Here is a 27,303-nt window from a genome sequence, read left to right as displayed (position 1 = left end):
GTAAAGATATTAGCAGAATTTAGAAATTATTAACTCAACCTAGTTTCTAAAAATGGCATGAATTCATTTTTAAAAAAAGGCAAAATTGAGTTAAAATAACTTTATATTTGCAACTAACATTTTTATGGATTAATGGTTATAAATAACATTATCAATAGTCGTTTAGTCTGTAAAATGTCCACTAAAAGTTCTTAAGTCCAAGGTTACGCCAAATGCCTTGAACTGCTCAACCATATTCCAAAACCCATAGATCTTCAGTTTATAACGATATACAAAACCAGCAAATCCTCGCATTGTATAAGCTGGAACCAACAAACAAATAAAAAAAATGATTGGCAATTAATTGCTTTTGATCAAATAAATTAAATCAGCTTACGTTTCAGCCTAAATTCTAAGTATGTTTCTTCTTGTTAATCACTTTGAGCCTGCTGTAGGGGGTACATCTGTCCATTTGTCCTGAGGACTACCTTGTTTAGTGTATTATAAAATAATACAGGTCCAGTGTTTTTCCTTTGCAAAAATCATGAGTGATCAGTTTAGACCCAGACGAAAAGTGAGTTCTCCACTCACACTCAAGCTTACCATGTATATTGTTACTGGGACCAGTGGTGGTTTTCCTTGAAGGAGGAGGCAGTTGAGCAGTTTGTTTTATCCACCAGCAGATGTCACTGCACACTAAAGAAGTAAAGTTAGTTATCTTGGTGTCATTGGAGGTCTGGAGATTGATCTAGAGTAATGAAGACACAGAATGATTGGTTCAGATTTTAAGTCTATAGTGTTGAGAAACTGGCTTTCTGGAAGACTGTCCCTCTATTTTGCAGTTAACAGAACAAAAGAGGCCAATTTTGACTACATTTTGCTATATTTTGTTTATAGTTTTTTTGTTATAGTTTGCTTTGCTATGATTGCCAAGTCCGACAACTCTTCTAAACTAAGGAATTCTCAAGTAGCCAGTCCGATTTAGACTCAAGTATTTTCTTACTTTGCATCACCCAGACCACTTACTGGAGATCGGCTCAGATTCATCAATAAAAACCAGTAAAACGTAATTTTAGTTATTTGATCGAGCTGAACATTTTATTTTTTTACTTGATAATGAGTATTTGAAGACTGCTGCAATTTTACTTATACAAGAATTGGTTTAGTTTTATGGATTTTAAGGATTATGTATAATCTTTATTGTTGTGTGGCCATTTGTTGAATAATGACAGGCGGGGCCAAAGCAGCATATTTATAAATGGACAATATTATTTTTATCCATCCATCCATAAACTATACTCGGGGGTGGGATTGGGTCTCGAGAACTGGTTCCAACTTGGGATCGTTTCAAAAGTTATGATTCCAATGGAATAGTTTCTTTATTGGTATCGTTTGGAATCACTTTGAATCTGATCATCGGTTTCAAATTTAACAAGGGCAAGTTTTGGTTTCCATGGCGGCTGCTGTACCTCTAGACGCTTGTTGTGTTACAGCAATGGAGCACAGTAAGCGGCGCTCTGACTTGTGGCTTTATTTTACGTTGAAAAAGACGGTAAAAACTGTAAAATCACCATTGAATCAAAATAAAATCTCCCTCCTATCTGTGACATAAGCATGTGACCCGTTTCAACTCCACCCCTTAAAGAATCAGAACCGAATCAAAAGGAAGAATCGGAATCAGAATTGTTGAAATCAAAACGATGCCCAGCCCTAGGTGTGGGGCAGCAGAAGACAATCTCGGCTGATATTTTGCTTGGGTTGTGACATTTGAGTAGCCTACACTAATCCTTTAAACCTGCATTTGACCTTTTTGGGGCCACTTGGGGGCAGCACAACAAGCTGTCAACACAACAATGTATTATCGTAATTGCGCTGAGTGAACCAAAATAGTAATGTTGTCGGTCGTAATACCAAAACAATAAGTGGAGAGATGCTGAAAACACTCAGCTAACTGGAACAACAGAATTGTTGATAAGTCTCTGTGGGTTCATCACTACGGGCTGCATGATGTATCCCTACATCTTTAATTAGTGATGGTCCTGTTGAAACAGGTTGTTGTGACATTAGGTCTTTTAAAATATAGTATACACTACCGGTCAAAAGTTTGGGGTCACTTAGAAATTTCCATTCATTCCATTCCATTAATCAGGGCAGCAGTTTTCAGATTACATTATGTGCTTACATAATTGCAAAACTGCTGCCCTGATTAAAAAAACAATGCAACTTATTTCAGCTGGTATTCTGTCTATAATGGAGTGGAATGGAAATTTCAAAGTGACCCCAAACTTTTGACCGGTAGTGTATATTTTGGAAGGTGCTGGTTATTGATGCTAGACACAAAAAGTTCTTCATTGTTGCCTCGCTGACAAAAGCAATTAATTCAAACAGACAGAAACACACACACATACACAAGATTAATGTGAAAACACCTATGTGAAAACGTGACGGGGTGTGTGTGTGTGTTCTTTGCCCTCCCAGTCTTGCTGGGAGGCCCCTGTCAAACAGCAGCAAGCTCTCTGCCGATTCCCAGAAACCCAACACCTGCCTGCTGCCTTTTCTCAGATACATCTTTACCTGATTTAACTGATATCTACAGTTCACAGAAAACAAGGCTGAGCTGCAGTACAGTACAACAACGTAATACTGCGGATGGTTGGCTTCTCGACTGTTTTGTCTTTTTAAATGAAGACTCTTTGTGCTGTGGGTAGGGTGGAGGGAAGCTGCCTTACTCTCTTTCTCCAGGAAACATATGGAACAGATCTGCCGGTGGGCCAGGTCTCAATCTGCCACGTCTCACAGCCACACACACACACACACACACACACACACACACACACACATATACACACATAGAAAATGGTCCTCTGTTTTTACTCCTCTGTATCTTCTACTTTATTCTTGTCATCTCCTCTCCAGTCTTCCACTTTGTCCTCCATCTATGACTACTCTCTACCAACTTCCTACCCTTTAGGTAGTATAGTTAGTTAGAAAAATTAGCTGATCAACGATATGCGGTTGCACTACATATTAATTATGTCCTAACAGTCATAATTTAACAAGCTCTGTCCCTTTCTTAAGGCTTAGAGAAAACCAGCAGCCTTCTTTTGGCTGAATTGGTATGATACAGTTTGTGTAACCTAATTGCAACAACCAGTAACCCACCAATCCGCTTTGTCGCTTTGCAGTCAGTCCTTCTCAATTTATAGTCTAAACTTGTCACATGACCAAGTTATACAGGGTTTCCCAAAATGTACATGGCTCCTTGCCTCAACCGAATAAAGAGTGCCTTTGCTAATTTTTTTCTAAAATATATTAGGCTTATTACGCTTCAAGGAAAACAAGCAGTAGTGCCAACTCCATTGACTGTGTATAAAGATGGACAGCTTGATAGCTCCCCAAAAGTAAAGCCAAAACATCTGGGTCACCTCCTGGTGGCTGGCTGCAGTATAGGCCATAAACCCTGTCCCCCTCATGTTAGCACATGATGGGCTAAACTAAAAAACTCAAAGTACACATGAAATACATTTTTCATGTTAGGTAGTTCTTATCACGCTGAAAGTTGTTCAAGTGTTAATTTTTCTGAGATTTTAATTAGTTATTTGACACTAAAACCAAAAATGGGTGACACGTCGGGCGGGTGTATAGAAGGGACTTTGATACTGCAGCACCGGAGGCTGCACTTTCAGGATCGCAATTCTAGTACCCTAACTAGAGGGCGGGTCTTACCAAAAAAGTGAGTGGGATTCATAACCCAACAGGACCGCATTTCCACCAAAAATGGAAGAAGAGCACGTCAAGCCATATGTGAGTAACATTACTGACTGTGAATAACGTTATTTTTATTTGTTTAATGCTAACTGTGAAAGCAGTTGGTGTCAGCAGCTTACGATAGCTTGCTAACAGTTAGCCTAAATTATTTGTTAAATGAAACCTTAAAGTGTTAGCAATCTTTGGTGAGCCCAACTAGGTGTATTATATTACTTGTTAACTTTATGACTATAATAATTAATTATAGCCAGCACATTACTTCAAAAGATGATAAAAGCCTGTCCTTAGGGTTCTTCTTCACTGTCTTCAGTGTAACTTACGTGAAATGTTTAATGTTCATTGTTATACCTGGGACGCTTTGTCATCACAGATATTTAACATGAAATATTTATCAACTGTTTACTAATATTAGTTATACCTTAATTGAGAAGTAGTAATGAATGCATCTTTTTTCAAGCGTTAAACATTTTTATAACCCTGCAGTGATTATGTTGTCCACTTACGATTTCAGTAGTAACTTACTATTCCAGTTTGTCTGTATATCATGTGGAAATGCCATAATTAACAACTTGGTGAACTGGAGGATCTCTCGCTCTCTCTCATTATGTGAAGAACAGAAATGGCAGACAATAAATAAAACTGTCATTTTCCAGTTTGTCTGTATATCATGTGGAAATGCCATAATTAACTTTTTTTTACATTTAAAAAGTACATCTTTATTTTACCTGTTAGTATGCTAATTTCACAAATTGCCCAACATGCAACTCTTAGCAACCAAGTTGAATTGCAAGAGAGAAGTAGTATCTGGGTGGAATGAACCTTTTAACCCTTGAAAAACTAGGGTCCTAGAAATGCGGTCCTGAAAACGCAGCCTCCGGTACTGCAGGAACACAGTATTGGCAGCTCCACCACTCAATCACTACAGCTCAGATGGCAGCGCCCGTATCCGGGATATTTTGGCTTTACTTTTGTACAGCTAGAGGAAGTGTTGATGCGTCGTGTATCTTTATATACAGTCTATTGCTAATTCATCGATGCATTGGGATCTTCGTGGTCTCGCTTTGCCAGACCTTCCTCCACAGCGCTGCAGAGGAGGGTCTGGCTTGTCCACACAGCATTCCAGGATGGGAGAAAAACATGCTCTGATTTATTGGCATTTCTTTAAACCAAATCACAATCGTCATGGGTGGCACTAAGCGCCCGACAGAGCCACGGTGCCGCTGCAAAATAGCCTCGGGAAGGAACTTGTTTTGGTGGAACATGTACGTTCAAAAGTTGTTTTAGTCGTGCAACAGAAAACTCAGATTTCTGGATTTACCCTGCAGAGATCTGAGAAAATCTTAATCATAGTCCTCATAAATCGACTGGAGTTGAAATATGCCAGCACAAAAAGGTAGCCCAAGGCAACGGATATCCAGCCTAAATGAGTGAAATCCGGCGGCATTTCTGTTGGCAACGGAGCAATCCCGGAAGTTGAACGTCGAGGATATAGACTATGATCTTCGTAATTCAGCTCAGCAGGGAAATGACTAATAGATCACACTGGCCCTCATTTACGAAACGAACGTACGACAAGTGTAAAACCGACGTACGGTCATTTCCACGCAAAGCTAGATATTTATCAATATGGACGTGAGCAGAGGCTACGATCAAATCTCACATCAAGTTTAAACTTGTGTACGCAAGTTTTCGAGTCAGTGTGGACTTGCGGTGCAGCATAAAATCAGTTCAACAGGAGAAGGAGAAGTCATCAGCCGATCACTTATCGGCAATGGCAGATCTGGCTCTTTTAGAGGACCTCTATGCGCCGGTACAACAATGCACACGTACGCACACGGGACACAGTGGAGCGCTCCATCAGATTGATTAAGGCCAGATGGCTGTGTGTGTGTGTGTGTGTGTGTGTGTGTGTGTGTGTGAGAGGACTCTACTATACACGCCAGAAAAAGTCTGCAACATTGTTTTAGCCTGTGGGGTTCTGCACAACATCACACAGGAAAACAGGGTGCCATAAATGTAGTGATGGAGCCAGATGACCCCCATGCCCAGAGAGCAGTGTCCAGCACAGCCCCAATTGGGGCTATACGAAGGAGACAGGATATTATTACTCGCTTTTTATAAAGGTATAGTGTTATGTTTGGCAATGATATTCAATACAGGAAACATGCACAACATTTATTCTTAAGGTTTCTGTTTCTCTTTTAAAGTGCCGTTAACGATTTACTTCTGCCATTGACTGACACATTTTCCCAGCCCCTCTGATGTCAGGAGTCAGGGTCGGGGTGGTGGTCCAGCACGGGGGGCGCGGAGGATATGCACTCTCCCTCACAGCTCACAGTTGCTTGGTTCTGACTCATGAAAAAAACAAGGGTAAAATAAAAGACACAAACTCTGCTACTGTGTGTTTATTTAAATATAGGTACACCTACATGTAGGTGTAAGAGATTGCAATATAAGCCTGTATATTACTATTAGGACTATAGCATACATATGTCAAGGATGAATAAATTAAATAAACTTCAGCTGGAGTCCGATTAACTACAGCAACACTGTTGACTGCATCAGTGATCTCTTTCCATTTCGCATTCTACTACAGCCTTTAATACCAGTTTTCAGGCTGCCAAATAGTACACACGTTGCAAATGAACCTGAGATATTAGGGTTTCAATCTCCACCTCTGAAAAGTTCCGCTTCTTAGTCGGATTACGTCTCACCATGTCGTACATTGTAGGGGCGAGGCCTCAAAACCGAGAATATATTGGGGCGTGATATTTCAATTATGATTGTTTCCAGCCGCTGCATTTATCAATGTACGACCATTCTTACGCTCTGATTGGTGTGATATGAACGTTTCATGAATCGCATGTGAAGCCTGTCGTAAGATGATTTCTGCACTCATATCCGCACTGGTGTCTACATTAGGTTGATAAATGACGGCCATTGTACGTTATTATTGTCATTTGCAGTAATTAATTGGAGCATCACATCGCAATGGCAGGGAAAAGTTTATACAAGTCGGAAAAAGTCGAGACAAACGCTCAATCAGGTGTAGGTCAGACACCAGGCTGAAGTTAGTTTCATTATCACCAGCTGAACACGTTTTAGACAAACTTCTAATTTTATTAAAAATTTATTAATTTTCTATGAATTGAATATCTGACAAATCATTTCAGCACTGAGCATGATATTAATCATATTTGGATACGTCTCATCTCGTCCCATCTACATCTGTCTAGGCCATTTGCTATATTTCTTTACCTTATTCTGTTTGATGCAATATTACCACAAAGATGTCATCATTTTACCTCCTTTTCCTCTTCCATTCGGCTACTCCTCAGCGGCTTCAATATCTTCCTTCAGGTGTAAAGCTGCTGGACACTATTTTCTCTCTTTTGCTTGTTTTTGTAAAAACTGTAAATCTGTGATGTGTGCTGGATTTATTGAGCCTTCTCAGGAACGTGTCGATAAATCAGCTTTCCCTCTCCGCTGTTCACATATTTTTCATCCAAAAGCAACGCATTCAGATCACTTTTCCCAGCTTCTATCCTTTCCTCCCCTTTCCTCCTCTTCAGCCTCCCTTAGCTATCAAACACTTGCCATTTTTTTCTCATCTAAGACCCCTTGACGTAAAAGCCATATAGCAGGGCACACAACAATAAGGCACACAATAATAACTTGATAGCTTGTATAGTTCCATTGCATCTCTGATTTTAAGAAAAACAACTTACATTAAAACCTTTTAACAAAGTTTAGTGCTCTTTAAACCCTGATTAGTGTCAGACGTACCATTTGTAAGCACACAATCTAATCTAACTTGTCATAATAAAAAGACTTTACACTGACAGTTGAGGGGGGTTTCATTTTTAAACTTGGCTGCATTTTTTTAGGTGGTTCGGACAAAAGGGGAACCAATCTAGCTGAACTCGAGTTTTTAGTATTATCTTTGACATGTTTGTCTTCAGAATATGCAGTGAGTGACCTTGATTATGCTGTGAGCCTGGAAAAAGCTGGTTAGAAGCCAACAAAAGAGGCACGGACGGAGCTCAGGTTTCCAGAGTATAAACTGAGGACAATGTGGGCAATGGTAGAGACATTAAGCAGGAAAGGGCCAAAAAACCTAATCAATCACTTCACAACTCACTGATTAATCAAAGGCTACTAAAATGTCAATCTACCTTTAATTCTCATTAACTTTCCAGTTAGAAGTATGTGAGCATTTTGTATTCAAAGCTGCTGTTCCACCTTTTAAAATACTTAACGCCCAAATCCAACCAACAAGTTGAAATGTCACCTAACTCTCTAAACTAGCCTCTCCCTGCAAACTCAAGCTTCTCGTCAAAAAGCTACAGATGAGCCCTATCTCTGCAAAGCCCATACAGCAGCATTGTTTCAGAGTGAATAAACTGTGAAAAATCCTCAATTTTGGAGCACAGGCTACACCTGGCTATAGCTGTAATAATCTAGTAACAATCTTTACCTTATCCAACTACACACTAACGTAAATATTTGTCTTGTCTACTTTTACACAAGACGGATGTGTAGAGACAAGAGATTGATTATTCTCAAATTTAGCATTCCATGCAGTTGAATTTGAGCTTCGTAACAGCTTAGTATGGATTGCAATACATATGTATACTTTTTTTTTTTTTAAAGATGGTGTTCCTAAGAGTCATTGGAGAAAATTGTGATTTCAATTCTGAATAGAAAAAAAAAAATCATAATTTTGACTACAATCACAAAGATCTTGACAAGGATGAAGAAAGAGAGATTTAGCTGTCCTGTTTAGGCGTTTCAGTGTGAATGAGAAACACAGTGTGGAGTGGACGCACATGGTCTTCACATATAAAACGGCATTGTCAAACTTATCGAGATTAACGTGGACATGTGTATTTCTGCTTTCAGGATCCAGTTTAGGGTTAAGTTTATTAATGCACATGAGGAAACAAAAGGGTTATTTTGGGTTATTGTCAGGAGAGTAAATCCCTTATAAAAGTGTTTAGCCTTACACATTTTCTTCAAAGTTAACAGTTACAAGTCCAAGCATCAAAACATAATTATCACAGATCGTCATACGTTCGCTGCTGAAGCTCGTCCAATCAGAGCCCTTCTCAACCAGCACATCATCCTATACGGTTACTGCCAACAAACCCAAACAACTATTAATGTCCAAAGTCTCCCCAGACTACTGAGGACGCTTTAAGAGAGAAATCAAACACGTCAGGAAGCCAAAATCACAGCAAAAAACTCAGAAGTTGGAGAAAATTGGACATTAAGTGTGTCAACGCTCACTCAACACACCTTCACTGTCCAAACACACACACACACAAAATGTACACCACCATCTCATCCAGAGCAGAGCCAAGGCTAAATAAGGCCAATGAAATTAAAATGTTTAGAGGCGAAGACTGAAAGGCCTGTTTGTTCGTGTGAGAGAATCCCAGCAGTGATGCGTTCTGCAGGGAAAAGACGGACATGAAAAATGAGCAAATGAGGACGACGAGCCAATTGCTGTCTGGCTCTGGAGTGGAAAAACCTTGCTTATGAATGTATGTGTGTGTGTGTGTGTATGTGTATGTGTGTGTGTGAATGAGAAGAGAGTGTGTAGATTTAACTGGGAGCATCAAAATAGTCAAATAAAAGTAGAAAAGTAAAAGTAGTAAAACCATATCTGTAAACTAACGCTTCACACGCTGATTTAAGAGTTTCTATACTGACGCCAGCTAAATCGTTTTTGTTTTACACTAAATGCACTACTTAGTTTAATTGCACCATCTGTACTTATGCTACAAATTCGACTGTAACCAATAAAACATTGTCACAGAGAGTGACATTTTTCCTGGTGCATCATTTCATAACTAGCTAATGTGACACAACACACGTTCTTCCTTCTAAAAACGCCGCAGCCGGCTGTATCACACATAAATATTGTCATATATAATAACATCAATACAGTGTCTGGAAAACTTCCATCTTGCTTGTAACCTGAACAAGTACAAACGGCTACAAGCAACTTAGGTGCTGCCACTGCCAGGACAATTACCATCTTAAGTCAATTAAGCATAAAATCTTACTTGGGCTCTCATCTATTTCAAGTTACAGTTACTGTACTGCGTAAAATTGAGTTTCCTGGTATTAAATTTAATGACAGAACTGCATTAAAATCTATGTTAAGTTTATGCTGTAGCATTAATAAAAAGGCACAAAGACAGACAGGAGAGAGGAAATGAGAGAGACAGACAGTCCTAGCCAGAATCACAGACACTGTTATTTTAGCCAGTAGCAATCTTAAAGCAAGAGCTTTTGAAGAGCAGTTCAATAAAAAGAGATTTTATCCAGATGGAGTCTACTGCTGAAGAGACAGCCGTGTTCTCCTCATCACAATTAGCACAGAGGGAAACATTCAAGACCACAATGTCCTATTAAACAGACATAATTACATTAACATGGGAACTTCCCAGAATTCCCCTGCCTCCACAAACACATGAAAAACGCATTGACTTTAACCACAAACAATAATATAGATGAACTGTAACTGTAGTAGGGAGAAGACCGAGTAAGGCTACTGTTCCGAGTATGATTCATTGACTGAAAAAAGACAACACCGTTTTTACAGGCCAATACTATAGTGGACATCAGTCTGCCTCAAAACCTTAGAGCTGAGGACAAATTTGAATAGATAAAAAACACTGGTGTTTCCAACAACTGAAGAATGTTAAGCTACTAAGCCATCACCTTAGGCTTCAGCAAATTTTAATGGTCTTTTTTTTTAACGTTTTATAGACCAAAAGATGACTAAAAAAATAAATAAAAAAATCACCTGCAGGTTGCTCAATTAATTAAAATACATTATTTCAAACAGCTCAAACAAACCAGTATAACTGTCTAAGTTCATATGAACTTGGAGTTACACAGACAGTACACTAAGCTGGTATCTGAAACCCAGGCCCTGTTCACACCAGGCATTAACATGTGTCTGTGAACAGTATTTCTGCTTGAGTCACGTCAGATCGATTTTTTTGGCAATAGTAATTGTTTAACAATGACGACAAAAACTCCCATGCATGATCCTATGCTACTTGACGATGTCATCAAAGTCTGTCTTTTGTTATTGTTTTGATTGAGAGACCCCCTAGCTGCAAAAACTGTGCGTATAAGTTTAGGAAAACAAAAAATGCTAAAATCATTTATCTTTTCCAAGATGTTATCAACATAAACCCTTTGACTCTGAATCATTCCATTAATGCATTTTATTTATTTTCAGCAGCCTCAGGTCTAACAATGAAGTATGGTAACCTGGAAACACATGTTGACTCTGAGCTCCCTCCAAGTCCCAAGATCCAAGTCACACAAAGTGCCTTCTAGCTGTAAGTAAGCCTGACTGATAAAGATGGTACATGCTTAGCTGGGACAGATGACCTGAAGACTGAAATTTTAAACACCAGGGGGTCGCTAGAATATCTAGAACTACTGACATTTAGTATTTCAACAGATTCAAATGTAGCATGAATCACTTTTGAGCCAACGCTAAACTGTCCCTCTGTTTCGGTCTGGGAGAAGGAAAACGCCAGGAATGCTGGGATAACAAATCCAGTAGTCATCAGAGAACAGAGAACAACTATCCAATACCACCGCACGCTGGAACCCAGTCAGCCAGTAATACTCTCCATATGTCTTATACTGGTTTAGTCCAAACCGTCATGCCGTAGCTGACAGTCTAATCAGAGCCGGTCTCTTGTCCAGTACCGACAGAGAGAGACCATCGTCAAGACCCCAACACTGCCGACACAGCGCCAAGACAGTACAAAATAAAAGATTGGGATCAGAAGGAACCAAAGCACTTGTTTTATTTGCCAAAATCTCACTCAGTCTTTTCTGTAAAACAAATCAGTGCCAATTGCCGTAGTCACAATTCTACTATGTCCATGTGTTTCTCATATGGTTGAATAATCTTAAATCAAAAACATTTTTTTAATCAAAATAAGCCTTAGTTTTCAAATTAGAAAAGGCATATTAGGTTTGGTGCTATTGTATTTGACTCTTTTTATGTATATTAATGGGGTTGGGCAGGGTGAGCCACCATCAATTAGAAGGGGGTAAAACTTACTCTTGGTAGATCTCCATGGTGTGCAACATTTAAATTAAGTGATGCATTAGTTTTGACTTAGTAAACGCACTAGAACTGCCAAAATGAATAAACACTTAGAACTACTTACTCTTGGCTCTCTATTTATCAAGCGTCTTTGAATCCCTCCTAAGGATCGTGCTAAAAGTTAAACTAGAACTAAACAACTCCTACTTGGATACGTTTCCTACACTGCTTACACTGTTTAAAATTCAAAATGCAGAAATGATTTGGTATACATAGGCTTTAAAATGTATAGGTATATCATTTATCAAGGTGAGATTGTGCAAAAATATGCAGCAATTAAAAACACTATCATGGGTTGTGGCACACCAACCTCAGTTACGAGCAGGATAACTCTCCTTAATATCAAAAGAGACTAGTCATTTTACTTGCTAAGAAACGTGAGAGAATGTTATCCTAAAAAGTAGCACAAAATATGTTGAGTTAGAACTGATTTGCTTACCATGAGACGCTTGATAAATATGAGCTCTGATCTCCAAAGCACCTGGAAGATACCTTTACCCAACATGAATCAATATAAATTACAGAAACATAGCTTCACATAAGAGCTGAATAGACTTTCATAGTATTTTATTCAACTACCTCTGTCTGACCCAGTCAATGTTTTTGCTGCCTTTAGCAGCGTCCTGGAGGAGGACAATATTAGCAATCCTAAAATTTACAAGTGTGAGAAATTTGGATTTCAGTAACAATCAAGGTCCTTTAGGTCTACGAACCAAGTGCCCCTGCTTTAAAACAGCAACAATAACAACACTGGCCACCCATCTCACTCACCCCTGGTGGAACCTACTGAACGACCCTCCTCCCTGGGTGCTGAGGTGTTTTGTTTAAGTAGAAAGCTGACAGTAAATCTCATGCTGGGATAAGAGCTTCCAGGCTTAGTGAACCATGAAGGCCTCTTTACAGTAAACAGCCAGCAGCTACACACACACACACACACACACACACACACACACACACACAGCAGACCCTGAGATGTCCACAACATGACATGAACCAAAGATTATCTTTAATTCACCACAGCTGAATCCAATGGCTCTTGATGAAGTCTAAGGAGAATAAACCACAATTAAACCAAAGAACAGAGTAAGATCTCTACTCTGCAACGCCTCTCTTTGGCCTGGACAGAATTAAAAATAAAAAAAGCCTAATATTCCTGAATACATAAATATCTTGAACTGAGCATGTAATAAAAACAAAACAGGAAAGGGTACACTTTCAACTCGGCATGTGGATTTTCTTCAAAATTCAAACAAGGACAACATTTTGGCATGGGATCACCATCATATCTAACTCATTAGGAGGTAACTGAAAGCATGCTCCAGTGCAGAGTGGTGGTCTCCTTGTGGAGGCTACAGTTGTTCTGTTTTAACCATCATGTCGTCTTCAGATCCTCTGGGACTGAATTCCAAGGCTAAATGCCAGTATTTGAACCAAAACTCGGCATAAGGAAAAAGACTCACTTCTACAGTAAATAGGAAGACAGAATACTTCTCCTGCACAGAGGTTTATGTCCAAAAGATGAGTGGAAAAATAATAATAAATAATAATAAACAGCTTGTGCAACTTCACTTTGGAGTATTTGAGGGAATGACAGATATTTAAAAAAAGAGAAATGGCACAATGAAAGCTAAAGATAAAGGATGAGCATACAAACACCGAGATTAAATATGTTACATTTTCAACACAGTTTTCAACACCGTCACAGCAAACATTACAGATTATGTCCATTTCATGTCAGCTGCAGGCTCACTTTTGGAAGTCATATTTATGTCCAGGACTGGGTCCATATCTGGAAGTCCATCCAGGACCACTTCTGATAAACCAATGTTAAATGTCAGCAGACATTCGGAACTGGCTCCAAGTTTAAGGACTCTATTTTTGTGGCGACTCCAACAGTTTGTTATTTCCTTACCTTGAAATTCACTGTGTAATTTTTTGGTCACAGGTGCATATCTTTCATTATGGATGCCTTTCTCCTTTAAACTTCGCCGTCAAACTGCAATTATTTTCTTTTAAAGTTTTTTTCAGGCTAACAACAAAAACGCTCTGCTAGCCTAGACGCATCCTAGCGGCAGCAAATGTAATTTGCAGCCAGGGAGTCTAGCAACTCTCTGTTGGCTTGCGAGCTGGAAAAACCCAATTCTGGTTGGGCCAATCACATCGTGTATAGAGTCAGTGGGCGGGCTTAACATAATGACGGCAGAGTTGCGACAGTTCCGCACGAATTCCCTGCTACTTGAAAACAAACAAGATGGCTGCTGCTGCTGGTGAACAGCAGTTTTTCGAATCGGCTGTGGCCACGACTCTGGAAGACTTGAAGTTAAGCTTTTCTTTGAGAAAAGAACAAAGAACGGCACTGAAGTCATTCTTAAAAAAAGGAAGATGTGTTCAGAGTTTTGCCGACCGGATATGGCAAAAGTTGAATCTATCAAGTAGCGTTGCTCTGCCTGGTTGTAGCGCTATCCTATTGCGTGCAGAGGGAATCTGAAAGACAACCGTATATCCCGCCCCTCGGATTGAGCCTTGTCAATGGTGAGTTCCCAGACCCAACATCTTGATGTGGGTCTGGCTTGTCAGGCTAACGCTCTTCCACATCAACATTATCATCCCATTGGAGTCGTGTTTGTTATTTGTTATTATTCTGAAGAATGCAACCATGTGTCCTAAAAACACTAGACAACACAAAACATTTATATGCTAGCAAATGACTTTGCCTTATGGTTTGATGGAAACGTAATTGGACTCACGGCCGACAATCTCCTTGGTGTGTCAGGGATAGGGCTTATTTTCTCCTTAGCTGAGGGACTTACTTAAAGGTGTTGCACAGAATACCTTAAAATGTTTCCTTAGTTAAGTAAAAAATGTTAGGGCAATTACTGCATTGAAAAAGATTGTACAGAGGTAAAATTCTACAGTTTTAATGGTGACTGCTAGCTTGCAATACCGTGGGTACTGCCGTGCAATTGTGCAACGGTTATTTTATTTTCACGAACGCAAAATAACTGGACATTCATTGAATGTTGATAATTTTCTGTTAACAAATGTATCTTCAAATTTAACGGGTGTTTTAGTGACTGGATCCCGCAGCATAAAACCGTAGAGCAATCATTAATTGCAAAGGCGCTGGAAGCGCACATCTGCGGAGAGTAGAGTGATTCAACTCGGGACGGACAAATCATGAATTGACTGCGGGGAAAATCTTTAGTTTAAAATCAAGTGCTCATTGTTGAGCGTATCCAGACCCAGACCTTAGTTTGACTGTTTGCACCCCGTAAACACACGCACAAGCGCACTTCCCAGTCATATTCTCCCATAAGCTCTCACTCCTTTACAGATAACTCTGCTAACCCACAGGCCAGCTATACATTTCCAGTAATCAGAGGTACAGTGCTACACGCTCCTCTGTGCTTCCTTTGGAGCAGCAACCCATTCATAATGTCACCCGACTGAGATCGGTAAAATCAAACGTAAACCAACGAGGTGCTATACTTAACAACCTAATTGGAATTAAAACAACCACTACAACGATAGAACAGAATAGGAAAATCAAATGTGGACTATTAAATATTAGATCTCTGTCTTCTAAAGCAATATTGGTAAACAATTTGATATCAGATAATCAAATTGATCTATTCTGTCTTACTGAAACATGGCTGGGCCATGAAGAATATGTTAGTCTAAATGAAGCCACTCCTCCCAGTCATATTAATACTCAAATTCCTAGAGGCTCAGGCCGAGGAGGAGGAGTTGCAGCCATATTTGACTCAAGCCTGTTAATTAATCCCAAACCTAAACTAAATTACAACTGGTTTGAAAGTCTTGTTCTTCATCTTCAACATCCGATATGGAAAACATTACAGCCAATTATATTTGTTGTTGGTTACCGAGTGCCAGGCCCGTATTCTGAATTTTTATCTGAATTCTCAGAGTTTTTGTCATGTGTTGTCCTAAAATCAGATAAAATAATTATTGTAGGTGATTTTAATATCCATATGGACGTTGACAGCAATAGCCTTAGTACTGCCTTCAACTCACTACTAGATTTAATTGGTTTCAGTCAGAGTGTGGATAAGGCCACGCACTGTTTTAACCACACCCTCGACCTTGTGCAGTCATACGGCATCACAATTGAAGATTTAATAGTATTTCCACAGAATTCTTTATCAGACCATTTTTAAATAACTTTCGAATTCTTACTACCCGACAATACAAAACTAAATAAAAGCTTCTACACTATATGCCTATCTGACAGAACTATAGCTAAATTTAAAGAAGATATTCCAACAGCATTTAACTCAATGTCGTGCTTTAATATAACAGAGGACCTTTATGTTAACTTTAGTCCCTCCCTAGACGGTGCTACGGCCTGCCTACAGATGACTTTAGACTCTGTTGCTCCCCTCAAAAAGAAGATGAAGAAGAAAAGGAAACTAGCACCTTGGTATAACTCCCAAACTCGCAAATTAAAACAAATCTCACGAAAACTTCAAAGTAAATGGCGTTCCACCAAACTGGAAGAATCTCGTTTAGATTGGCAAGACAGTCAAAAAAATTATAGGAGGGCGCTCAGAAATGCCAGATCAGACTATTACTCATCACTAATAGAAGAAAATAAGAACAACCCAAGATTTCTTTTCAGCACTGTAGCCAGGCTGACAGACAGCCACAGCTCTACTGAGCCATCTATTCCCCTAGCTCTTAGTAGTGACGACTTCATGAGTTTCTTTAATGATAAAATTATAACAATTGGGGATGGAATTCATCACCTTTTGCCCTCAACTTCTAACGGTTCACCTTTGAATGCAGGAGTGCTAGAAAGAACGACAGGACCTGACATATACTTAGACTGCTTTTTTCCTATAGACCTTCAACAATTAATGCTAAAGGTCTCTTCAGCAAAGCCATCGACCTGTCTCTTACACCCCATCCCAATGAGGCTACTTAAAGAAGCGTTACCCGTGGTTAACGCTTCATTACTAGATATGATCAATATGTCTTTATTAACACGTTATGTACCACAGTCATTTAAAGTAGCTGTGATAAAACCTCTTCTGTAAAAACCCACCTTCGATCCTGCAGTCTTAGCCAACTATAGACAAATATCTAACCTTCCCTTTCTCTCCAAGATCCTTGAGAAAGTAGTCTCTAATCAGTTATGTGATTTTTTACATAGGAATAGTCTATTTGAGGACTTTCAGTCAGGATTTAGAAAGCATCATAGCACAGAGACGGCACTGGTGAAAATTACTAACGACCTTCTAATTGCTGACAAAGGACTGGTCTCCATACTTGTAGATCTTAGTGCTGCATTCAACACTATTGACCATACCATCCTTTTACAGAGACTGAACTTTTAGTTGGCATTAAAGGAATCACACTAAGCTGGTTTAAGTCCTATTTCTCTGATCAATCTCAATTTGTTAATATCAACGATAAATCCAAATACGCTAAAGTTAGCCATGGCGTTCCTCAAGGCTCAGTGCTTGGACCAATTCTATTCTCTCTATATATGCTTCCTTTAGGCAATATTATTAGGAAACATTCAATTAACTTTCACTGCTATGCAGATGACACCCAATTAGACAAAGCCAGACGAAACCAGTCAGTTAGCTAAACTTCAAGTGTGCATTAAAGATATAAAAACTTGGATGACCTACAATTTTCTGATGTTAAACTCAAACAAAACTGAAGTTATTGTGCTGGGCCCCAAACACCTCCGAACTTCATTATCTAAAGATATAGCTACCCTGGATGGCTTTGCCCTGGCCTCCAACACTACTGTTAGAAATGTAAGAGTTATTTTTGATCAGGATTTATCCTTCAATGCCCATCTAAAAACAAACCTCAAGAACAGCCTTTTTTTCATCTTCGTAACATTGCCAAAATTAGGAATATCCTGTCGCAAAACGATGCTGAAAAACTAGTCCATGCATTCGTTACTTCTAGGCTGGACTACTGTAATTCCTTACTATCAGGATGCTCAAATAAATTACTTAGGACTCTCCAGCTGATCCAGAATGTTGCAGCACGTGTTCTGACAAGAACTAAGAAAAGAGATCATATTTCTCCTGTATTAGCTCTGCATTTGCTTCCTGTAAAATCCAGGATTGAATTTAAAATCCTTCTCCTGACCTACAAAGCTCTAAACGGTCAAGCACCTACGTATCTTGAAGAGCTCTTAGTACCTTATTGTCCCACTAGAGCACTACGCTCCCAAAATTCAGAGCTTCTCGTGGTTCCTAGAGTCTCTAAAAGTAGGATGGGAGCCAGAGCCTTCAGCTATCAAGCTCCTCTCCTGTGGAACCAGCTCCCAGTCTGGGTTTGGGGTCAGACACCATCACCATATTTAAGAATAAACTGAAAACACTCCTCTTTGATAAAGCTTATAGTTAGGGAGCGAATAGAGTAGAGTAGAGGAAGGCAGGCCAGTACAGCCCGATCCAGTTGGGGAGAGTTCTAGCCCGACCAGGCACCTCTCTTTAGCCTGCCTCTCTTAGTTATGCGGTTATAGTTCTAGACTACGGGGGAAGTTCCATCCTTCCTGTGACACACTGAGCTGCTCTCTCCTCTCTTTCCATTTTCTTCCATTTGTGTGCATCCTTGCCCCAGAAATGCTTGTTACTAACCTAGCTCTGGGGAGTTTACTCCCCGGAGTCCTCATCTTTCTTTTCCCGCCCAGAATATTCCCTTGGATTAGGGTGGCACCACGATATTGGTTGGAGCGGTCACTGTGGTCCAACGCTCTGCAATGCCCTGCAGTGTCCTGTAACGCCCTTCAGTGCCCTGTTATGACATGAACTACTACGACTACCATTTGTAGTCATTGATCCATTATCTTTGTGACTATTATTGCCACTGTTCAGCACATTCCCAACCGGCACCGTCAGACACCACCTACCAAGAGCCTGGGTCTGTCCGAGGTTTCTTCCTAAAAGGGAGTTTTTCCTCGCCACTGTCGCATTAGCCACTGCTAATGCTTGCTTTTGGGGGAATTACTGGAATTGTTGGGTCTTTGTAAATTATAGAGTGTGGTCTAGACCTACTCTATCTGTAAAGTGTCTCGAGATAACTCATTATAATTTGATACTATAAATAAATTGAATTAAATTGAATTGACCTAAACTCGGACATGTTGCGGTTAAGAAAGAGGCAGGTAGCCTACCTTGTGTTTTTTCCCTACTTTGGTTGCTAAGGTCTTTTGTGCAATGGTTTGACTAAGGGATTACTTAAGTAAAATAAGGAGAAAACCTTAAATACGTAAGTAAACATTTGAAGGAAACCTTACGATAAGACTAAAGAGTGTTTTGTGCAACCAGTTTTGTTTTAAGGTAACCTTAACTCTGACTTTAAGTTGAATCTTAACTTAAGGTGTTTTGTGCAACCAGCCCCTGGCTCTTGCGCTTTCTTCACAAGCTAGTCTCTAAGGGTTTTGTCTATCATCATCTATTGTCATTTGGTGATGGGCAGGTATCGTGGTTTTATCAGAGCTTGTTGGCTACAATCAGTTGCCTGCTGCGGCTTGAAACAGGGTTCATAAGGACGGAGAGACTGAACCATACAGTATATGTTGCAAGAAGCAAAAACTATAAACTACAATAGGCTAAAAGGGTCTGTACAGGTGGAAAGCTGGTTGATCATTTTCTGCTTCACATGGAGGCTAATAATGGGAATTGAAGCTAGTAGTTTTGTTTCAACCATTTAATTTGAAAACATGCGACACTCATTACATAATGAGTCTGGGCTAAAATAAAAAACCTCATTGTCAGCCCAGAGAAGGTGGGTGGCTAGGTCACGACCAAAACACACAGCTCTCAGCGGTGGGTCAATACATCATGTCAGATGTCAGCCAGACCCATGCAGACCAAGGTTTAATGCCTAGCCAGGTGGTCCACCGTGTCGAAAGCTACTCTGCAGTCAAATGGGCGTCTGTGTGTGAAGTAAATTCACTGACGTATGTTGTTTTGTCTAGGCTGGCTTCAGTCTCCGTTATGTTTAGTGCCTACACCTGTCATCTTAAAACCCAGCTCACTGTCACGCTGATTGCAGCTGTTAGAAGAAATAAGCCAGAAAAGAGTTCCCCGTTATGATGATTGTGTTTACATGAGAGAAAAGTGGTGAGTTTTGAGCAGGCAACGTCAAGGATAACACCACCACTCTGGAACAAATTTACTCGTTTGATCAGATTGCTGACAATTAGCGTTTTAGGACTCAAGCCTTCTAGGACCTCATAAAGAAGTATTTATTTAGTATAATTTTTTGTTATCTGAACCAAGAGTCTAAGTATTGAGGGTGTTATTTGTACAGACTGTAAAGCCCTCTGAGATTAACTTTAAGCTGTATGAATAAAACATAAAACTAAAAAAATAAAACTAGAAGAATGTCCAAATGGAACAAGAACACCAATATGAGACCACTGAGAACACTGATACTTGAATGTTACACACAATGTGTTGCTTTATCTGCCCTTTCACCAAATATAAGACAATTATTTTGATGTTTTTCTTTATTTCTACTGGAATAATAAATAAGCAGATATTATAAAGGCAATTACAGTATGACAGTTGACAGTCATGGCAAGGTTATGGACTTCCGGACTGGACTGTGGGCTGTGTAGTTACAGTAGTTAGCTTGTTGTAAGAAGTCTGGCTTACCAGATGTACAGTGTGGGTATAAAGCCAGGCGGAGTACCGAGAGATTTCAGCAGTGTGCCGTTCTATTTGTCTGGGCTAAATGAGCTGCACGCCGGTCGAAAACGGCCCATAGAGTGACGAGAGATCATATGATTGGCCCACTTGTTTGTCTTTCATGTGAACACTGGCCAATCACATCCTACTATGGCCCACTTCCATCCTACTATGGAAACAGAGCACTTTTAAGTCCCGCCCCCACCGACGGGGAAAATTACTCCACAAAGTGCACTGTAGCTAGCTAAAAACACAAGATTTAAGCATGTCAAACGATTATTTTAGCACCCTTTGTCTACCAGAGAGGACAAGTTAGCTGTTAGTAAGCTAATGTTAGTTATGTATTAGCAAGCTAAGGCACTTGCAAACATAATATTAAAGCTTTCAGGTTTAGCCACATTGCACTATAACACAAGTTGCATACTGTGTACAAAATGCAGCTTTAGCTTAACTTACAGACTTATCACTTGATTATTATACAAGACATCTTGATAACACCCATGCTCCACCATCAACATTTAGCCATCTTGCCATCAAGAGCCAGGCATCCTTTTTTAATCTGTGAGTAAACTATCATACTATCTTACTTATAACTCAGCTAAGCGGCAGTATTAAAGGCTGGTATGCAGGGTTCAAAACTAAGTTTTTGTCCACCAGCCAAATGGCTAGTGAATGTTTAAATTTGACCAGCTACTCAATAGATTACCATTGTTTTTTAGCTGGTTAGTGAAGCAAATCTACCAGCGACTTGCATATTTTACCAGCATTTGGATGGTAAATGATGCTAATGTTGAACCCTGCTGGTATGTACATGTGTTGAAGGGGAGTGCAAGGATGGGTGGTATCCTGCTGATTGTGGGGGGCTGGTCTGGGTCTCAAAAGTCCAGGGCTGATTTTTTTACCCCAGTCTAGCCCTGTATAAAGCCTGACATCCACATTCTCCTCCCCTTCCGCTATCTCCGCTACCTATTTTGCAAAGGATCCGTCGCTGCAGCCGGGGCATAGCGCCATCCAAAAGGATTGTGATTGGTTTAAAAAAAAACGTACAACAGAGCGTTTCTTCAGAATGTTAACTTGTGCAGCCATACTCCAGCGCTGAAGAGATAGGTCTGGCAATGCAAGACTAGTTAGTTAGTTATAGCATTTCCTACTGCTTCAAATTAAAAGCATTCAACTTGTGAAACATGCGGTGGCTTTTATTTTGAATCAGTCACTTAAAACGTAATGTATTCATCAGAGTTTAGCACTGACTGGGATTGTTCGAACATGCATCTACAAAACTAGGCTTGGCCATTTTTTATAGCAGATCAGGTTTAAATATGGCAAGGAGTAAAGGAACAAGGAGGAGCAGCCACAATGAACTGTATGAAAACTTGCAACCACAACCCCTTAGAAAGGTTGCCAACTCTTGTTACTGTGTCCTGCTATTGTGTGGAAAACTACTTCCCGAGAAACATTGCATTTTCTTAGAAAACAGGTTGGGGAAAAAAAAAGAAATGTCAATGTACTTCAGGTAAGTTCCCACCTTAGAAACGACCACAACAATAGGGCACACACACCCACGGGAGAGGTTCATGAAATACAATTTTGAGATTGGCCTCAAATATAAAAGACATTAAATCAGCGCTTGGCAGTAGGCAGGGCTTTTTAATAACAATAATAATAATAATAATAATAATAATAATAATAATAATAAGAAAGCCCTGACTGCTGCATTTCCATGGAAACCACACTTACGGGGGTTTCGTTAAATATGACAGCTACAGTAGCTTGGAAAATAGCGATATGAAACACTGAAGTAGTTTTATTTACTGTTTACCAGACCACAAATGAGACACCAATTAGCTAGCTATGCCCGCTGCTAAGAGACTACTTAGCCAGGAGGAGAGCAGACGGCAGCTCCGGACACCGTCTTCAGTTCAACTTCAGCAACTGTGGAAACAGAAAAAATGTAGACGTCCCAGTGGGACACTGGATAACAGCAGCAACTAAGTGACTGCTGTTGAAAGAACAAGAACAGAAATATTAAGCATTACAACCGTAAAGGTTTCATTATGCTTCAAACAAACTAGCTTTTACACCTACATACATCTAAAGGCTAAATTGTTTATACCTGATCTGAATGGAGAGGGGCATGAAGTGCTAATTGTACAAATGGGAATAGCAGCACACTCTTTCAGATGGGCAGTTTTCAGCTACCAGCATTTGCAGAGTCAGACTGTACCGGACTCTCCAGGTGACCATGCTGCTCTGGGGACCAGCGGCGCAGCGATAAACCGCTGCTGACGGACGCAGAGCTCTCTGACCGCCGGAGCTCCGACTGCTGTCGGTCTGCGCAGCTGGCTACGCTGCCGTATATCAGTATTAAACAGTTTCATAACCTGTAAAAAATAAAAACGTCTCGTATATTGCGTTAAATACTTTTTACCGTGTTTTGGTACAGTTCATTTTAACACCTGATGCGAGCCATATGGGGAGTAGCCTACACATGAAACTCAAAGTTGTGAGTGCTTTAGCGGCATTGACCTGACTCCCTAAATATGCAGAGACGTCGTCTCGCTCCGCCTCTCTGCTGAGGCCCGTTCACGTAACAGCATCAGTTAAACTGTATTTCACACTATGATGGTTACATTTGCAGCAATCTGCGGTTCACATGCCTGTTGAACTGTAGGGGCGGCCCGTTACATTACATCACGGACAATTTATCTATCAATATTTCAAAATAGAAAACATTACACTTCATAATGTTTTGTATTCATAACACTATTGTATTATTGTACAAATGAGCTACAACAGTAATCGCAGCAAAACCTGCTCCTTGGGAAAAAGATACGGTTGTGCCCTGTTCATACTAAATCAAATGAACCTGACTTTGTTGTTAAGTGTAGTCAGATGCGAAAGCCCCCTTCCCTTACTGCATTACACCATTACATTTTAAATTGTTACCTGCAGATTTTTGTATAAAAATATTTGCAGTACAATTAATATAAGAAGTCTGCACCTCTTTCCGCTACCTCCACAAATAGAATCTAATTCTGTGGGAAACACCATGTTAAGTGCCCTATAGTTCCTCAGAAAATACAGTTCAATCACAACTGAGGGGTTGTTGTTCGGACAGACCTGCCCCCACTGCTAAAAAAAATAAATCCTAAAGGAAACACTGCAGATGCCTAAAAAAGGTACCCTGGGGAGTTATTGACCACTAGTAGCGCTATGTTTTCACAGTGGGTGAGTGGGGCCCCATTTCATGGGTGACAGGATTCCTACTGCTAGTTTAACGCCATTCGGCTCATTGACAGTTGCAGAACGTAATAATGCATAACAAATGCAGTGAAGACGAAGACTGCAAGCAAATAAACAAAATGTAAACGATGCAGGATTTAAAATATTAAAAAAGTTGGCATTCAAAATGCAGTTTACAGTCCCTGTTGTCCCTTATTTATCCATTTGCAATCTCATACAAATTCAGGACTTTTCTTCTATGTCTCTGCCTTTGCTGAGGAAATTGCAGCATAAATGAGCAAAGCAAACTTTTCAAAATATGCCTATTACTATTTTACAAGGATTTTAAAATTAAAAGGTTTAAAAAGGCTCTCTCATGTTCACAAACATATTGATTCGCTTTATTGTGCAGTAGAATACCAGTGAAACCACCCTGACAGCCCAAACTCTGGTATAGAAAATTAGTGACAGTAAAAACATTCTCCAGTTTCTGGCCCTCTTCCCAGAGTTGTAAAAGTTTAAAGGTGTTCATAATTGCTAACACACCTGTAACAGTCTGGGCTCATGTTCCTTGGATGTTTATATCTGGGCCCCCTTCTTTTTCCTCTCCTCTGAGGACTGAAATAGTCACATGTTTTCTATTTAACGGTTTTGCTGTTAAACTTCAGTCTTTGCTCTTTCACTCTGATTGTTTAGACTATAGAGACGGTCTCTTGTCGTTTCACTATGTCTAGGGACAACACCAAAAAAATAAAATAAATTTTTAAGAACTGCTCTGGGGAAGCCCAACATCTCCCTGATTTGACAACCAAGGTTGAAATCAACCCAAGAACAGCTGGACCTCAACAGCTGTTGAATAGACTGAGTGAACAGAGTCTCTTTATTTTTTTTTATTACTGAGAATCTCTTGGCTTTTCTGCTTGGGAAACATCTCCCATACTTTTTTTTTTTTTTTGCCTTTTTCCAGTAATTCTGATTCATTCCTGGTGGGGGTTTTTTGGCGTTTCTTTTGTGTTAATCACATTACATGTTATTTATTGATGTGTTATTGCCTCTACAGCACTTCATAACTCTTTCAAAACGTGAGGCTGTAGAAGTCTGAGACATATTACACCATGAAGATGCATTGATTAAGAGATGAACGGCTGAGATATTAGTCCATAATGTTCCCACAATATCTTCCAAGGATCATTGTTCTGGTTAGAATTTATTCAGACCACTGAGAGCCTGTTCACCTTTTTCTATCATCTTAAGGAGCATTTACATTCTGTTCATCAACCAATCAAGTTAACGTGGACATTTCATCTATTGGATTCCAAACTGTAATTTTTAAGAAGTAGCTAATTCATAGGACCTTGAGATACCTGTCAACTGTCAAAGAAAGACGAAAACGCGAAAAACTTTGAAAAAAGCAAATATGCCTAATCTACTGCTTACTCTACTGATGAATCAATGTGTGATGTAGGTCATTTGTGTAAAATTAATATGAAACCTTCATAAGAAAATACAGCCAGGAGGTCTAAAGAAGGGCTGCAACCCAGAAATGAACTATTTACATGCATCAGCATTTTGACTTTTAATTCAGTCAATATCCAATCTATCTGCCATGTCATAGAACATTTTAATCTGTTTTGCTTTAAGGCATTAATGATGATGATGCCTTCATGCACACAGATGTTTGCCAAAACTATAAAGACCCAAAACTATTGGACCTACATGTATCTAAGAACAATGCAGATGAGAAATTTCAACACAGATTATGTCTTTCTACACCTGGCATGGTAGGAGACTGTGGGGTAACTGCAGTGTGTGCATGCTCCAATCAATTTACATACATTAGGGATAATTAAAGAAGAAAAATCTTACTTACGATTGTCATTTGGCCTGAATAGACCTGAGGAGGTAAAACACATAAGACAGAGATTGCTGACAATGGTAAATTCTGTCTGTCGCTATGTCACCACTTCACAGCTAATCACCCATTCTATTAAATAAAATCAATGCAAAGACTGGACAAACCGAGACACTGTTGCTCTACCTGTGAAGTTATGTAAGTCAACCAAATGAATTTTGCATACCACAAAGCAGAACAGAAAGTCAGAAATGTTCAAAGATGGGAAGCATTTGAACAATATTCTCATTCAAGACACCTCAACATCAGGAAGGAAGCAATAAGAACACCAAACGCTGCTGCTGGACTGTTCTGGCTCTAGTCTCACGAACGAGTCCTCAGGTGGTTTAGATCAGATTGTCAGAAACAGAATAAGGCTGTGCGACAGGACAAAAATTTAAAATTAAGCTTCATGTACAGTAAAACATGTTTGTCTGTACTAGGGTTGCAAAATTCCGGGAATTTTCAAAGTTGGAAACTTTCCATGGGAATTAACGGGAATATATGGGAATTAACGGGAATACACAGGAATTAAAGGGGAATCATTTTTAACATTGCTTCTTATAATACTGTTAGTCTATAACAGACAATATAACAGTAATATAACAATTGTATAGCCCACTTGTTCTTGATAGGCTGGAAACAATGGACAGCGCTGATGGTTAGCTTAGCACGCATATAACCATAATCATAGTAAATCTAAGGCAGCATGCTAGCTACCTTCATGTTAAGCTAAAGGTCAATGGTTTGGGCTATTACTTAGCCTACTGCAGGGCTATTGAGGCCACACCCACTGCACAGATCATTTCTAGAATCCAACATTCTACAGCAGATTGAAGCTGATTGAAAACAGACTGAAGACAGTACTGCATTTGAGCCCAAGGACTACATCCAGTCAAGTAAGTTTTGATTATATTACTGAAGTAAATGATTTATGGTTTTAATTGAACTAGCAAATATTAATTCAAAATGCTACCTAAATGATAAATGCTACGTATGAGTTTGTGACCGAAAGCATGCTGAAGAAACAGGTGGAACAGTAAAGCAGGATGGGCTGGACAATACTCAGTAGGTACAGCGGTAGGAGGAGGAGATTGGGGTGGGGGGGGGTTGGTTGAGTTTACGGATGGCTGAAAGTCTTTGATGGCTCCTTTTTTTTATGTCCTTTGTGTGCTGGCTGAAAGTGAGTTTGTCTAGTGTGAGTTATTTGAAGCTGTCAACCATTTCAACTGTTTCGTTGTTGATGGCAATGGGGTGCTGGGGATATGGGGGGAACCTATTGCTATTTCTTTTGTTTTGGCTACATTGAGATGGAGATGAACACCATTCTTCCAAAAGATATCCCCTCAGTTGTTGTTCCGATGATGTGGTTGGAGAGCGCACTTGTTAAATGCCCACTAGAACTGCCTCAGAGAGAGTTATAAAGAGAGATATATAAAATAATAATGCATAAGGACAAAACATAACAGAAAGTCAACCACTCAAATTAAATACATCCCTTCTCGAAATTCTATCAGACCTTGAATATACATTTTGCATTAAGACTTTATGCTGATCCATGGGAACCATGCAAATTAGATCATTTGAATGAAAACTTGTGCAGTACCACA

General features: G+C 39.7%; 1 protein-coding gene across 2 annotated transcripts in view; it reads right to left on the bottom strand.

Moving 5' to 3' along the window:
• Nucleotides 1-27,303, bottom strand: part of cenpp (centromere protein P) — a 105,968-nt gene that overhangs the window by 49,398 nt on the left and 29,267 nt on the right. Inside the window, exon 7 of one of the 2 annotated variants that reach the window (XM_078249200.1) lies at nt 25,673-25,696. The exons of the other annotated variant lie outside the window; for it this stretch is intronic. Within the exon in view, the coding sequence (XP_078105326.1) occupies nt 25,673-25,696 (24 nt within the window). The remainder of the gene's footprint in view (nt 1-25,672; nt 25,697-27,303) is intronic. 2 annotated transcript variants of the gene reach the window in all.

Source organism: Sander vitreus, chromosome 4 (assembly GCF_031162955.1).
Source record: "Sander vitreus isolate 19-12246 chromosome 4, sanVit1, whole genome shotgun sequence".
Lineage (NCBI taxonomy): Eukaryota > Metazoa > Chordata > Actinopteri > Perciformes > Percidae > Sander > Sander vitreus.
This window is presented reverse-complemented; position numbering and strand designations above follow the sequence as displayed.